Source organism: Homalodisca vitripennis, chromosome X (assembly GCF_021130785.1).
Source record: "Homalodisca vitripennis isolate AUS2020 chromosome X, UT_GWSS_2.1, whole genome shotgun sequence".
Lineage (NCBI taxonomy): Eukaryota > Metazoa > Arthropoda > Insecta > Hemiptera > Cicadellidae > Homalodisca > Homalodisca vitripennis.
Window position 1 is genome coordinate 56944096 of NC_060215.1, and position 17681 is coordinate 56961776.

Consider the following 17681-nt stretch of genomic DNA (forward strand, 5'->3'; position numbering starts at 1 on the left):
TTTGCTGTCTTTATGCTATCATTTTCATTATGTTGTTATTTTAATTTCATTTTTCTCTCTTAGTAAGAGATTTTCTGTAATGTGTAATAGATAATGTACAGGTTATAAACTAAAATTGTATGTTATACCTGGTATCCTCACCTTGATCCTCTAAAAATGTGATAATAATCATCTTTCAATTAGTTTGAACATGAGATGATCTGCAATCCTAAACCCTTTCCAGTTTTGCTCTATGATTATTAGTAGATAAGATTCTAACCGTTCTTTCATGAAATTTTGAATGGCCACTATCTTAAAATAGACAGAAAATTCTTTTAAATTGCTTCAAGATTATAAACAAGTTTCACATTTGGTGTAGACTGTAATAGCTGACATAAAAGGTTTGTATGTAAATGGATACGTAATTTTTCTATTGAATAAAGAAACTTATAAATTCTATTCTAATGATTCTTTGTTTGGACTGAACCAATCAGAAATTACAGCAGTTATTATTTTCACAGGCCTTGGCTATACAGCATTAGCCCCATATATATATATATTTGTGTGTGTGTGTGTTTATATATAAATACACACACGTGGTGTCCCTGTTTTTCAACAGGAAATTATGTTTGGAGCTGCGGTTAACTGATATATATATATATATATATATGGGCATATTCTATTTAAATGATACTCCTGAAATAAATCAGAGTCACTAAAAGATATTCCAATTTCCTGAGCCATTTTAGATTTAAGTTTAAAAAACAGTGTTTTGGCACCCTGACTGTGATATGATGTTTCCCACCAATAGTTGGAATACATAGTGGTTGACAGGATTATTCTGTTTCAGACCAACACGAGAGCACCACTAAGCTGACTGTGATAGGATGTTTCCCACCAATGTCCCAGATGTCACTCACCTGAGCATTGTGAAGAAAAAATGGAAGTACAGAGGGGAGGGGAACGCCAACTTGGTCCTCGCTTTACCGGAAGTAAGTCATATCCATCTTGAAATGACTATTAACGACTTTGAGTTTTAGAGAGTCAAACTAAAATATTGTAATTGTAATTTACTAATGGTTAGTTATTTATATAACGATTATAACAGTTTGTTTTTTATTCTTAAATTATAAAATTCAAAAAATTGTTTGTTAAAGTTTAAAACTTTGAACTTTTGAAGGTTTTTCTGACTAATGATTTGCAGAAGAGGGGGAGTAAGTAAGTTCATTTTTGATTCAATCCTATCAAACTGGGAGAGCTGATGGCCACACAGTCTAAGAGGTTGAACTTTGGATCTGAATTAGGGACAGTGCAGGTTCAAATCCTGTCTGTGACTACAGCACATTTTATCAGTACCATTGACATTGTAATGTATCCATTCTCCTCCTTATTTTGTTAATACTTTTTGTTAAACAGGATCAGTGTTCATTCAGTATTTATTTTGGAACCCACTTAATGTTTAGATATAATATTTATTTTGAAAAGGCACTGAACTTAATTTTTAAACTAAACAGATCCTGTGAAGTGTCTTTTTCCTCAACATAATATTTTAACAGTTTTTAGCCTGTATGTGTTGGAATGTGAAAAATATGTTAAGGAATGTCAAAGTTAGTCTATTAACAGCATTTATAACAACTACAATACTAGCAGTTGTATTATTTTTGATCAACATAATCTAGACCAGGGGTTCTCAACCGGTGGGTCGCGACCCCCAGGGGGGTCGCGGGACGGGTCTGGGGGGGTCGCGAGATAGGTGATAAATGAAAAAAAACTAAAAAAACTCAGACCATATATACCATATGAGCGGCGAATATCAAATGAAGCGACCATGTACTTATTTAGAAACTGAGTTGAGTCCGCTTGTTAAATAAAATAAGTATATTTAATCAATTTACAATTAATCAATACTATTTTAAAATACAACTATAATTAACAAAAAGGAACAAATGGAGCTTTAAATGACTCTACATCGCTGCTAAAAATGATGGTGCCTGACGAGCCGCTTGTATCGTAACGTAGGCCTTATTGTTGTGAGACAAAATTTGTTTATTCTAAAAAAGGCACACTACACAAAATACATTGCAAAAAATATTTTTTTTTTAAGTCCATCAGAATGACTTAATGAGAAACTTGAGCTTGCTTTGAATTAACTAACTGTAGAATGTCTGGGTTGATTTTTGTCAAACACAAAATAATATCATTTTCTAGTGCCAAACGATTTATTGGTTTGGTTTTTAAATTCACCATTGTGGAAAATCCTTTTTCACAATATTGTAAGAAGTAGAAAAAGGTATCAAAATCTTCAATGCTACTTTGGTCAATTCTGTGTGTTGCTTCTTTATACTTAGCCAAAACTTGTCAGGGCAACATCGTCAAGAGGTAGTTTCAATGACTGATCACTTGATATATCTATCAGTTCATCGTGGAGGCCAGCATTCAATTCAGCTTTTTGAACAGCTTTTTCGGAAAATGGTTTTGTTATCCACACAGATCCACTTGTATCTTTAACAGGAATATAATCATTCAACTGCTTTATCAAGGCTTCAAGGTGTGATGATATGAGTCATGAGAGAGATGATGTGTCAATGGATGTGTCACCAATACTTGAGACATACTCCTTAAATTCTTGTGTAAGTTGGAAATTTTCAAAGTCTTCATCTTTTATTCTTATATTCCAAAGAGTAAGTTTTCTTACACATTCATTTACTCGGTCTTGAGCATACAAAATAGTTGTTTCTGGTCCTTGTAGGGATGAGTTCAAAATGTTGAGATGAGAAAAAATATCAGCTAAGTAAGCAAGCTTTATTAACCATTTTTCATCGCTGAAAAAATGGGAAAGTTCATGTTTACTGTCCATTAAAAAAGGCAACATTTCTGATCTCAATGAAAACAGCCTACTCAACACGTTACCCCGGGACAGCCATCTCACTTCGGTGTGGAATAGCAAATGTTTGTACAGGGCTCCTACCTCTTCACACAAGTTTTCAAGTAATTTACTCCGCAATGGTCGACTCTTGACTTAGTTAACAACTTTGATAGTCTCAGCCAAAACTTGACGCAAGTCATCCGGCATTCCTTTAGCTGCCAAAGATTGTCTACGTAAAAAACAATGCACCCAGTTTGCATTTGGCATTAACGTTTTCAACCTGGCAATCAATCCGCTGTTTTTACCCGAAAGGGCTCTTGCACCATCACTACAAATTGAAACACATTTGTTCCAATCAATTTCAAATGGTTCAGTTGCCTCAATGAACACTTTAAAAAGACTTTCACCTGTGGCATAGTCTGGCTGTCTTTTTGCATACAAAGGCTTACTTTACGATGTTACAAGAAGGGGGTCGCCTAAATTCTCAACTTAAAAAGGGGGTCGCAGCGTTGAAAAGGTTGAGAACCACTGATCTAGACTTCTACATGGTGTTCAGTAAAAGTGTTCCAATATTTTGTGATGTTGTTCTATACATAAAAATGAGCAGAAAAGTTCATATAAAGGTATGTCCTAAAACCTTTAGTTTTCCGTCTATCTGTCTGTATGTGTTTCTTTTATAAAAACATTATATCTTTTGAACCAGTTAAAATAAAGTTATGAAACTTGAGAATTGTATTATCCTTTAGTAGACATTTTTGAAAATAAAATATTAACAAAATCCTTTTACCCATTTCAAAATGGCATCTGTTTAAATGTCAAATAACAAAAAAAACCAGCATAGTTATAAAAAATGCATAGGATACCAACTATTTAGTCATTTTTGTTCAAAGAAATTCGTCAGCGCATAAGCGAGCGAGCATGATCACTTTATAGGTATGCTTTTCACAAGCCAGGAGCAACTAAGATTTTGTCTTTTGATAGGCATCAGCTGTTTTAAATAGGTTATACAAATTTTACCAGATACCAACTATTTTGAAATTTTTGTGACAATTCCATCGGTACTTTTTCTAATAAAATCCGTCATCGCATAAGCAAGCACGGCCACTTTAAAGATATGCTTGCACAAGCCGGGAGCACAAAACATGTCTCAGTTTAGAGGTATCAGTTGTTTATTGCAAAATGCTTTATTATCAGTAAATTAGCAAAATATACACCCATGTGGTGTTGTTTTTGTTTTATTTGTGAAAACCATGCTTTTGAGATGTTTCTGTCTCTTCACATGAGACCTCATTTTGTTACAATATAGGAGTTGTCTGTGATACAGTTCAGGAAATATCTATTTGTTTAAAATCTCTCATTATTTCCGTGGTTTAATGCATAAAAAGTTAGGATTATTCAACTTCAATGCTCTCTGTTACCTAATAGCCAATCTCTCAGAGACACACGTTGGGTGAAATAGTTTCAGAGAGCAAGATGCCATCCTCCAACTTACACAGTTATAGAAGTGGACTAACCAATGCTAAGAGCATGGAATTGCTTGTTTCCTGAAAACCATGTGAAGAAATGTCCTTTTACTATCGAAAACAGTAGATTACTCCACGTCTCCATTCATTAAGTTGAGTACTATGAATCAGGAAACAAGACGGTGCATTGTATAACAGAGTACAACTCACTCATCATTCCAGGAACGAGTGATCCTGCGTCTACACAAGATGAGGCGAGACTCCACAATCACCAAGGAAGTGGAGTATGAGGAGATGAATCGAGTGTGTCGTGAGGCCTTCTTCTGTCGCATGGTTATGGTTCCTCTACTGGGCAAAGCATACATTCAGCCTCCTATTGTTGCTAGAGTCCAGCACAAGGAGATACATCTACTTGACCGCCTGCTCCTCCCTCAAGTATGTTTCAGTGACAGTTTGAGCTCTGCCTATTAGGTTTATCAGTACACACTTCAGTTAATAAATGGTATATAAAATAAACATGTTATGTTTTAAGAATTGTTCCCATTTTGAGTCTTCAAGCATAAATTACAGTTTATTACTAACTTATTTAGATTAATTCATTTAATTAACTATGTATAATTTTTTAACAAAACTATCTTTACAGCGGCCAAATTTCCGTCACCATAAGGGAATCACTTTTGGATATGTCACCATCTATCCTGACTACGCTTTGTTGCCAGAACAACTGGCAAACCCACCAAGACTGGCCCCTCCCCACACAAACACGCCAGCCGTGGTGTGCTCATCACGTGGCAAGTGTGCCAGGCTGCGTAACTCCATCCCGCATGATCACTCACTGGAGGATATCTCCTGTGTGCCGACCACTGTGGCCAATGTCCTCCTCCAGAAGTGCATCAACAAGAGCTGTATATTGTCGGACCCTGTCTTAAATGGTGACTTGTGTCAGCTGCCTACAGTCAATCGGAAAGCCTCCAAGAATTGCCTCCACAAGTATAAGAATTGGCACCAGGCTGCCTCTGTTCCGGTGACTGAACCTACATTCTGTGTAGAAATAAAACCCAAACAGGGTTGGATTCCACACAGCCAACTAAATCACCCCAAGTGCACTTTCTGTCTCAACCAGTACCTTAAAGTAAGTAAGTTATCGTAATTAGTTTTTATTAAGAAATGGTGGCAAAATATCTATATATTGGAAATATAGGTTGGAATTTATCTCCCTTACAATACTATACATATTATTTTACATTGTTTCACATTTTTTAATACTAACAGAGAATTCTGGAAAGTCTAAATTAACACTTCACCAATAATAAATTAATCTACACAACATATATATGTGTGGTATATGTTAGTTGTACCTATATAATTATATAATTCATACTGCACATTAAGTTATATGTATGTAGCTTATTTTTCCTGGTAGCTTTTATTAATAAATTATCCTTTTTAAAAATAAGTCAAAAATCATTACAAGACTATATTACCAGCCACAGCTTTAGTGTTTATAATGGTTCCATTTTAGTTTTATATTTAATTTTTACTCAGAAGTCAAATTCAATAATTTACAGTTTGTAACAGAAAACTGTTTTAGACATGATTTATGATGTTATATGCTAATAATGATGGAAGTTTATGAAGGAAACAGGATTTCTCTGAAGATTTGCCATTGTTCAAAATCAGTAACACTTTGTTTTGAGATCAACAATGTGATCTCTTTCTCGAGTGGATAACTAACCTAACACATAACTACAATCTAGGTTAAAATAAACCAATCATACCATGGAGTATTATTATATGCGTGTCAGGAATCATAACAAACAAGTTGTGCATTAACTCTATCACATACTATCTCTAAAACATGCATTTACTGTAAACAAAATACTAATTGTTGAAATTGAACATAAGAATACAGGTCATAATAGGTCTGCACTGACTGACCAATAATACTGAAAACTGACCAAAGGGAGGATGAGAGCTTAGTTAAAATTGTTTCAACAGCGGAGTTTGAAAACAATTGTGCTTTGTAAAATAAAAACCTGGTTTTTTTATTTTGATTTTGGAATTAAATAATTTGGATTAAATATTTTGATTGAATGGTATTTAGTATCCTTTATTCCATGAATACATTTAGGGTTTTGGTCAAAAGCATCTAAAATGAAAATTCAAAAATAATTATGTAATTTTTCCACTAGCAGACTTTGTTTTATGTCATTTTTGAGTAAGTTAGCCCATCTCTTTAGTGTTTGTACGTATGATGACTTATACAAACATATACACAGAACTAAATATTTTTCAGAAGAAATCACTTTATATATCAGAATACATTGTAATAGACTTTTACCAAACTTTTATGCTGTGTTTTGATCGTTAGAGGGGAACAAAATTAGTGGATAAATAATATATTTTTTAAATATAACTCTGAAAACAAAAGACTCTTTATATCATACTTTATACAGGGAGAAAGCAAAATTAGAATGACTAACATAAAACATGTGTTACCAATGTTTTACAACTTTGGCTGTGCATCAGAAAACTAAAATGATATTTGTGACTATAAGACTAGGGAATATCTCAGCACTCTGCTTGGGCTAATTGCTAATTTATTCATGCCCAGTCTTTGGCTCCAGAAAGTTGTCATTCATTCTATGTGAGTAGCATTTTAGCATGAGAAATTATTTAAGCTTGTGACTCATGACCATAAACATATGTACCATAGAGGCTACATGTGTATAAGTAAATGGAAAGCAAATTTTTAAAAGTTGTATTGCTTTATCATTCTGCTTTAGACGTATGGTCTCCATTATAGTTCCTCTAAAATATTTCCATGTGCTTTTATAATGTAGTATACTGAAAATATTTAAATACTGTAGCCACCATTTTGAAATATTGCTAGTGAAGTGAAGTTCACTGTTGAGAAAAAAGGATGTTGAGGGATTAGATTGTATATAATTCCTTAAAGCACAATGAAAAGTTATTTAATTATTCATTAGTCAGAAATAATGAAGTGATTCAAGTCATGTTAGAAGTTAGCAAAACCTTGTCTCATATTAGGAATTTTCTTGAGCACTGATTCATTCTAAAGTATTATACACATGGGTTTTGTGGTACCCATTTAGAAATCATAAGAAATTTTTGCTGGTTATCCGGTACCATATGTTTAGCAATTAGTTGTATATCCCATGAGGGCAAATTTAATAAGGCCTGAACTCCATTTTATATAATAAGTATGTTAAGCACCTGGTGGGAGAATATACTGTCAGCTACCTGAGCCAGTATAGATAAGTACATATGATCAGCAACAGCTCTCTCTTAAGATAGGTTCTTAAGAATCGGAATGTGACTGTAATGAAGACAAATGCAGGAAACTGTTGTACACAGAATTCAACATACCACGTGTATGCATCTTGTTCCATTGGAAACGTCTGTTATGAAGCCTATTCTGACCTATTGCCATCACTTGACACTTCCAATTGTGTTGAATCTTCAGTCTGGCCTCGATGTATTGAGATATCCTGTGTACATACATTCATTGTCATTTCCCAATAATAACATTACATTGACAACCCCAATGTTATAAATCTAAAAATTATTTTTTACTAAACCTGAACTTTAACTGTTCAAAGAATAGCAACACTTTACGACTTATGAACATGTATGGAACGCTTGAAATATCTCTGAATGTTCTGGAGACACGTTATATGTTTTTACAGAGTCAAAGGCTATACAAGAATAAACTTCCAATAGTTCTAAATATTACATATCTCCTATTTTTGTAAACATTTAGATTTGAGTAATGGAGTTAATCCATTCATAGTGTTCTTGAATATGTTGTTTTAGCTAGAACATGATCTTGTTCAAATATTCTATGATGTAACATGTTTTGTTTGTTCTGTTATAAATATTAAGTATGAAAATAGCACTGATTCTATTAGTGATATAAAGTTTCTTTTGATTTGTCTGTACAGAGTTTCACAAACCAATAACAATTGATGGAATATAACAGCTTATCCAAAATAGAATAAGATGAATAAAAATATCCCTATTTAATCATACAGAGATGAGAAGATTAATTTTTATCCAATTAAAAACTCAGTTAAAATTCTGCATGACACTTTTCTTTCATTTGACTTCTGTAAGCTTACATCAATCAGATCTGTAGAATTATTGTAAATCTCTACTCTACTTATAAAGTTGTTACAATACTTAAATTTGAAAGTGTGTTCTGTAATTCTCACAACATCCTATTAATAATTGTAAAAGTTTCTTATCAGCCAATACCTGTGCCACAAAAGACTTTTTCCAAAAATAAGATTTTGAAATTTGCAGATTGAATGTTTAGAGGAGGAATGAAATTTCCTTCAGGAATAAAAGGATACAAATATACGTATATAGGGTATTCATTTTCTTCTTTATTAAGTCCAGAATTAATTTTCTAAATCATCCTTGTTTTATAGATTTTGAGAAAAATGTTGTAAAAGGTATTATAAATTGAGCAGAGATCTAAAAGAGGTAGCAGGTAACAATGACTACTTTGTGATACTGACTTGTGACTACAGAGATCCCGTTTTAAAGGTTTTCTTGGAGAAGAACGTCTAAATGATGATGTTTCTCTAAATATGTTTTTAACAAGAATAAAGCTAGAATTTTTCTCAAAGTTTGGAGATTGTATTCAATACCAAAGGCTGAAATATACGGTTTTGCCATTACACATGTGAAAAGAACGTAGAGACACATTCTTTGGCAGATTATACAATGTTACTGTTTGGGACTTAGGAAAACAATATAAAAATTAAAATCCATTATCTTAATCATAATGTATCCAGTTTCTTTCAGAATATTAATCCTGAACAAAACTGCCTTCATGCAATTATTAATGAAAGACAATGTCTTCATAAGGTATCTAGAAAGAGTTTTAAAACCTAAAAAGCTCTTTAGTGTATCTTTAGGACTGATTGTGGAAAATAATCCATGTGGTGTGGTATGTCATATATTCCAGATGAGTAGCAGGCTTGACTACGTTAATTTTATCCTCAGAACATCTTTTAGTAGTACCTGATATTTTGAATAAAATGTATAATGTATGAGGTATGTTCAAAAAGTAACAATTCATTTTTTTAAATATTGATTTATACATCTACATTAATGTTGTCACCTTCAAAATACTCCCCATTAGATATTATTCACTTGTGCTTGCGCTTCTTCCAATCCTCGTAACACTTCTCAAACTCGATCTTTGGGATAGCCTTTAGCTCTTTTGGCTTGATTGCATTTGTCTAGCCTTTTTCGGACTTGGTGATCCAGAATGCCTGCACTGGAATGATTGAGCCTTTTTAAAAATTTTTGTTCTCGTAGGAGAAGAAGCTTATAAATTGCACTTAGTCCTGTAAGAACCTCAGCGCTGCTTCTGGAGTGACAGGATATTCAGGATAGGTAAAGGATATTCAGGATGGGTAAGGTTAGGGGGTAGGGCCGCCTCCTATCGAGATCCATGAGGAAGAATTAGGGCACTAATCTCAAAATCATGTCCCCCCAGAAGAAGGGCGGGCCAACTCTGAACCAGACCAGCCTCTCCATTAAAAGTAGGCAGGGTGTGGCACACCCTTGTTGTGGCAATCAAGAACCTCTGAGGTTAGGGAACAAACCCCACCAACTCCAACAGTCATCTCCCGTAGTACCCCAGAATCTCAACATTTATGATTATTGATGTCCTTCTCCTGGACATCCATAAATTGCCAAGATTTAAGTGACTCATCGGTTTTTGCTGTGCCCAGTGGTAGGTTTAACTGGAAGGTATTAACCAGCCAGAAGTGATCCCTGCTGGGTATGATTGAGCCTTAGTTTAAGCATCATATCTGTAAACCCATGTTTTGTTGCCTGTTATAACATTAAGTAAATCTGCATCGTCGTTGATTTTATTTAGAGACTCCTGAGCAACTTCCATCCACCTTTGTTTTTGTTCAAAATTAAACAATTTAGGAACAAATTTGCTGCCATATCTTTCAAACAAAAAACATTCGAAAAATTTCGTGCATGAGCCAACATCACCAGCAACTTCTCTGATTATAATACGGTGATCATTCATAACCATTTCTTCCACTTTTTCACGTTTTCACTGGTTGTTGATGTCCTGAGACGTCCAGAGCGTTCGTCATCTACATTGTCTTCACGGCCATTTTTGAAACATATGTACCACTTGTAAACCCTTGTTTTACTGAAAGTAGACTCAACATAGGCCTTTGTTAACATTTCTCAAACTTTGTTATACTTTACTTAATTTTTCACACAAAATTTGATACAAATTCATTGATCCATTTTTTTTTAACAAACAAAAACCATACCCATTAACTTTGTATAGAGGTATTTTCTGATCACTCAGTCTTCTCACCTGTCTTCTCTCTTCATCTTGAAATAGTAAGTTCGTAGCCTCAGAATGATCGGTAACACTCTCTAGGTAAGATTTCTCTCTAGGTAAAAAGGCAATTTCCACACCCACAGGCATTGTCTGGCAGTTACTGGAAAGTATTGTAAGTTGATTTGTTTTACAGGCTTCCAGAATAAAAGGCTGATGCCTGTGAAGGTTCTAAAGATCAGATCAAAAGGGTTTATTAGAGAAAGTATTTGATATGTTTTGTACATTTTTTCTAACATGTGAACACAGCATACTATTAGTTCTAAGGAATGTTCTTATAAGTTTTTATGTATTTGTAATTTAAACATTTTATTCATATAGACATCTGAGATATAAATGTTTAGTGGGACTTGCATTGATTAAGAAAAATAAACTTGATGGATTTGTTTTGGTAGTAGGCTCATACAGTGTCATGTTATACTCGTCTAAGTATACCAACATGTGCTGTATTGATGGCATCTATTTTTTATCAATTTACTCAGAAATTTCTGTTTTCAGCTGTCAAATGGTGCTATCAGTAGAATCAGTCAGTACTGCCCTCTAGATCTTTTCTCAGGGTAAGTTCACTGGCAGTGGCGTAACTAGACAGAGTCGCGCCCCCCCGCAGCGTACTGAAATGCGCCCCCTCCTGTCGGCTCCTAACACCCCCCCCCCCCCTTCCTCCTACTGACCTACACGCATCGTTTTTAATTATAGCCTACTTCCCCTGGTCTACCTTTATTCTCATGATGTTCACTCTACTTTACGGTAAATTGTAATAGAAAAACAAACCTTTACTTTTTAAGAGTGGCTTTAATTTGTGTAAATAGTTGATAGTTCCCGTGCTGTGCAATGTTTATTTTTATACATTTTGTAAAAAGATCAAAAAGGAAAAGAAAACTTTAAATGAATTATTCATCATAATTATTTATTAATGAAACTATCTCAAACATTAAAATAAAAATAGAAAAAATTGTAGACATGTTAATTATTTCCATTTATTTAAACCCTCTCCTCTCTTAAAACTGAAATATTTTTCAGCTAACATCTTCAAGTTGATCCTACGAGCCCGTTCATGTTCTATGCTCAAGACTCCCAAAGCGCTCAGCCTGGTATTGGTCATAGTGTTTCTCAAATAATTCTTTATGAGCTTGAGTTTAGAAAATGACCTGAAAATTTATATAAGATTAAAAAACTATGTTGTTAACATATATGCCATTTTCAGGTTATAATACAAGTATATAATTAAAGGGTATAATAACTCTTCTTAACACAAAAATTAATTTTAGTTAGTACGGGTTTTTATGATATTTTGGTGATTACGAACCTTTCCGCTGACGCTGACGTAACTGGGAGAGTCAAGAACATCATCATCGCTGTGCAGACATCAGGAAGGCTGCTTGACAAAGTCACGTTTTCTATCATTAAATATGAGGCTAAATCCTTAACTTTTTTCAATCCTCTTGTTTTTATTTCATCCGAAACAATGTTTCTGAAACACACTATTTGTGTCTCCAACCCGTGTGAAACATCTTCCTCATACTTCTCACAAAACTTCCTGGCTGAAAAAATTAGTTTCATCATCACTTTTCTCTGTGAGGTACTTTGGAGTTTTAAAAAGATGAACTGATCGTTAATCCTGACCATGCTCTCAAAACGTCTGGAGATTTGAGCAATAACTATATCCAAGCTCCTGTAAAATACTTTTACTTTGAATTCTTGCAATGGATTAGAAAATTCAACATCGTTGGTCAGTTCGTCAAAAAAGTTTTTTTACTTTTTTTACATCGTTTAGTCGGCAGAGAAGACTCAATATTCCATCCCCTGGCTAGCGTTTCAGCTTCTTTAACAACACCTTCAAACTCATTTCTTGCTCTCTTTAGTTCAGTCATACTCTTTCCAAGAAGGGCTGTAGCTTCGTCATTGATACATCCTCTTTTTGTTAGTGTTTTAGATGTAATATTAATTCTCTCTAAAACCTTACTTTGGAAAGTAAGCATCAATACAAATTGAAAACACGTCATTTGTTTTTTGAGTCCAGTTGCCTCTAAAACCTCTTTATTCTTTTTAGAAGTCAGAATAATATTCGTCAAAACAGCTTAAGACAGAAACAAAGTTACACTTTATGGCCAGTAAACAATCGTACCTAGATGACCAACGGGTCGGACACAATCTTTTGAGTGTCTTGCTAAGAATAGACCCCTTTGCTCCATAGATTTCTCTCTCAAAGCTTGCCATCTTGGCAGGCTTTCGCCGAAAAACACGTAAATTTGATTGACCAAATCGTAAAATAAAATCATTTCTGTTATGTCAGTAAACTGAGTCATTGAGTACCAAATTAAATTATGCGAGGCACAATGCACGTACTCTGCATTTGGCGACTTTTGCTTTATTCTAGATTGGATTCCAGAATAGTTTCCACTCATTACGGCTGCCCCGTCATAACCCTGGCCTCTACACTTTTCAATTTAATGTTGTTTTCTTCTTCCAAAAAATTACAAACCTCGTTAGTAATTTTTTTCCGAATTTTGGCCTGTAAGAGCTATGAACCCTAAGAATGATTCTTTAATTTCAAGTTTTTCGTAGTTTTGGACTGCCACATGTCGTATTACTATCGATAGTTGATCAGTTTTTGAGACGTCTTGAGTGGTGTCTAATACCAGAGAGAAGAAAGGAGCTGCTTGGATTTCACTTACAACTTCATCCAGAACATGCTGTGACGCAAACATGATCATTTCATTTTGGATTTTGGGAGACAAATACTTAACTTTGCTTTGATCGTTTTCTAAGTGACTTTTTAGAAGAGGATCGTATCGTGACAACAAATCTATAATATTCAAAAAGTTTCCAGAAGTAGTGTCCACTGTTTCAATATTTTCATTCCGATGCCCTCTGAACGCTAAGTTACAAGTAGCCATAGTTATTACTACATCTAAAAGTCTTTTGAGAATCTCACAATACTCAGGTTCATACTTTTGAATAAGTGATTTTGCATCTTGGCTATTTTTTACGGTACTATATGCTAAACATGAATTTAAGTGTATACGAGATGTTTCATGTTCTTTAATTTTTTTGCTTAAACCTTGCCAATCATTTATTAGACCTTTTACACCAAGCATCTTTAAATTTAGGGTCAGTTCTGTCAGCGAACAACCAACAAGGTTCACAGTATACGCCATTTAATAAAGGTGAATAACAAAGCCAAAACCGTTCTAGTTTTTGGCCCGTTTTGCAATTTTGTAATAAAAAAATCACTGCTAAAAGATCTATTGTTTGTCGAGTCTTTAGGAAAAGGCCCTGTGGGCCTACATGGTTCAGAATTCAAAATGAAAGTTTTATCTTCTTCTTTAAGAGGGATACTCCGTCATTAGTGTAGAGCCCAATGTCAGTTTTAAAAACACCACGTTGTTGACTGATTTCATTAGTATCAATATGCAAAACACAGTTTTTATCAATGTCTACGGTACAGCTACAGCTATCATTATTTATCTTAACGTCTAGACTCACGTCTGGTTCGTTATTTGTGAATTCAGGTGGGGTCTGAGTAGATGTTCCATTTTCTGTCTCGATGGTAGGTTAGGTCAGAACTTATTTCACTACACTCACAAATTAAACCGGAAGTTATTTGTTTCCTTACACTGTCATTGTTTTTACTAAGAGATATGTCAGATTTAAAAAATAGATCAATTTTTTTGGTGTTTTTTTGCTTTTTCTTCCTCCTCCTTCTTCCGCTTTCGGTATTCTGCACCACTAGGTTTTTTAGACATTTTTGTTTAATTATTGATTTAGTTTTCTAGTACATCGTCCCATAATATAAGTTTCCTGTAAGAGGTGTAGTTTGCAAACACTTTTTCACCGCCACCACAGTTGTAGGCTACTGAATAAATCACAACTTTCGAAAATGCAGTAAACGTAACGAGTAATGAATATATGACTGAGTGACAAGGAACCACAGTATACTGTGAAGGAACTACCTAACAATAATTGGTACTTGGTAGTGTGGAGGGAGGGAGGGGAGTATTCAAGTCGCAACATGAAACAAGGCAGTACACGCACGCACACCCCCACGCTCACACACGGTCCTAAAGCGCCTTAAAATACACTTCCGTGGCGGTTCAGCAAATAGTTTGCCTGCTTTAGTTTTGAAGGCGTTTAACTAAAACAAGAAATGATAATAGGCCTACGATATTCCTCGCTAGCTCATTTATACAAAAAAAATTATAAGGAATTACAATGAAAAATAGTGATATTCAACCTTAAGAAATTTTGGTAAAATCGGTATAATTTTTTTTTATTTTTTTCATTCCTTCGTTGTGGCGCCCCTTGACACGCCGCGCCCCCCGCATTGCGGGGGGTTGCGGGGGTATGTATTACGCCACTGTTCACTGGGCATTCTTTATAATATTAACTGATTCTAGACTGCCAAACTTTTAAATACCAGATTTTATTTCAAAATAATTTTATGCAATTGAAACTTGCACTGCGACTTCTTAAAGTTTTTGTGTTTTAATAAGAAAGAGTAATATATTTATTCAGTTAATTCTATGTATAGACACTGATTTGAGGGAATATGGAAAATTAATACATTCCTAATAATACCAAACCTAAGTATTTAATGTGTAACGTATTTGTTATTCAAGTCTTCAAGTGTTTGTTTTGCAAACATGAATTTGGTAAAATACCTTTTACACTATAGATAATTTCAGAGATAACATATTTTATCATTCAAAGATGTGTTATCATTTCAACAATGTATTGATGGTAAAATCTCTAAAGGTAATTGAGAACTCACTCACCACAAGTGATTTTCCACGAAAGAGAGCAATACGTAACCCTTCCTCTTACAGATCACTACTGATTAAGTTCCAAGTATCTCCCCTTCCTGTCTTTCATCCCTTCTGGGCTCGTTAGTACCGTCAACCCTAGAAGATATCAAGCTAATCTCTATGCATGGTGCTGCAGTTTATCATTAACATCTTTCAAAATAATTTCTGTAAGTAAGCTTATATCTAATGTAAATTAAATTTAAAAAAAATATTGAACAATTTCTCTAAGAGCAGACTTGAAAATAAGCTGAATTCAAGGAAATTTTCAAAATACATGACAATGATTATAACTTACAATCAGGAGATGGTTAAGATGTGGTTCTGATTTAAAGAAGAAAACTGTAGGTATTGTTAATTATTTCATGTCTTGTTGTTGAATACTTTAAATTGGAGTGTGTTTTTTTAATCATACTATTATTTTTTCAGTGATGAGAAACGTATGAAACAAGCAATAAGGGCTTTATTACGAACTCCTCAAAACAACCTAAAAATTTTTAAGGTAAGTTAATATAAAAATTACAAAATCATGAAATAATCTATGTATCTTAAAGATCCTACAAGTTTGGTTATTACTGTGTATACAAGTTTGCTTGATACTGTATCAGTTGATTGAAATCATCTCCAGTCAAGAAACTGTTTTACTACAACTAATGTGTATTAATTTTTTATACACTTTGAATTCATTAGATGCTGAAACTGAACACACACAACATATTTGATACTAAAAAACGTGAGCCTACATGGTCCTGATAAACCGTTGTTAAGTGGTATTCATTTTGATGTTCATTTTATTGTTATCTGCGTAGTATAATTAGGACGTAAGAAAATTACAATTTATTTTGATTAAATTTCAATAAAGTGTCGGTGATATTTTTAAAAGTCTTTTATTCATTCAGAATGTTCGTGGGTTATGTTTTAATTGCATTATACTTGAATACACTGTATATAAAAGTTTTAAGCTTCTTGCTTCTGATAGTGAATTTGGTGCACCTGAATTAACACCCGGTGGACATAGCACCCCTTCGCTCGTGATGTCACGGGTGCTAAATTAGCACAGTGGCTGTATTCTTGTCCTGAATAGGCACCCACTTTGAATAGGGGGTCGAAGTTACTCTGTAACACAAGCGGGCTACTGCCCTCTTACTGTTCTCTAGTTTGTTATTAACAAAACAATAGTGAGATAATTTTAATAAAAATATTGAGGCAATAATAGTTTTAATGGTTGATGCTTTATAATATTTAAAAACATTTTTCATGTCTATGTAAGATTTGAATCCAATACAATAAAAACTACAGCATAATTTCAAATTATCAGTTGAAACACAATTTTAGTCATTAGGGAGAAAACACGTGCAGGCTTACAGTAAACAGCTTTGGGAAACCAACACCCTCTTTATTGTAACAAATTATAATTATGAATTAGTATTATTATTTATTATTAGACACCTTTGGGTTTACTATGTAATATCCAGTTTAGTTTGGAAAAAATCTAGTTTAATAAAACGGCTAAGTTTTAGCTTATAGCCATTGTTTAGTAATCGTTATCAATAAAAATATGTTTCCTTATCCAGTTTACAAATGACCACAAAACTAATTAAAATTTACTGTAAGCACTAATGGTTTGTAAAAAAAGATATTATTTAGACATTTAAAAATAGCAGAATTTCAGATTTTTACACTCAAATCACTAAAAATAAGGAGAAAATCAAATTGAATTAAGGATGTGAATATACAAAATAAACATAACAAAATTAATTTGGAATTTGGAATTTTAATCATTATTAAAGGAGATATGAGCAGTTTATTACACAGTTTATGAGCGCAGTGAATTAGTTTACATCAACACCAATGAAATGACTTAAATTTCAATGCAACATACAAAGATATTTGATTGATTAGCTCCAAAGGTTTCAATAGCATTTGAACGATTTTAGTCTAGTGGGAAAGAATCATAAACTCGGAGTCCGTAGCATTTTTAATGAGTTCGCTTTCAGTGTATTATGATGGAGTCCTATGTTCATATTGAAACAGAAGCATGAATATTTTATATGTATATTTTGGTGGTCATGCAGAGTTTCAACTAAATTGTATATAATAGCTTTTACATGACAGATGTACAAACATACATGCTATAGTATCTACAATATTTACGATTAGGT

At 33.7% G+C, this 17681-nt stretch overlaps 1 protein-coding gene across 5 annotated transcripts in view; it reads left to right on the forward strand.

Annotated features, from left to right (window-relative positions):
* LOC124369023 (inositol-pentakisphosphate 2-kinase) overlaps positions 1–17681 on the forward strand; it is a 171027-nt gene that overhangs the window by 137965 nt on the left and 15381 nt on the right. For all 5 annotated transcript variants that reach the window (XM_046826687.1, XM_046826689.1, XM_046826688.1 and 2 more), the window contains 5 exons: positions 830–971; positions 4531–4743; positions 4952–5440; positions 11216–11274; positions 15949–16021. In XM_046826687.1, coding sequence (XP_046682643.1) covers positions 867–971; positions 4531–4743; positions 4952–5440; positions 11216–11274; positions 15949–16021 — 939 coding nt within the window. In that variant the 5' untranslated portion in view covers positions 830–866. The remainder of the gene's footprint in view (positions 1–829; positions 972–4530; positions 4744–4951; positions 5441–11215; positions 11275–15948; positions 16022–17681) is intronic.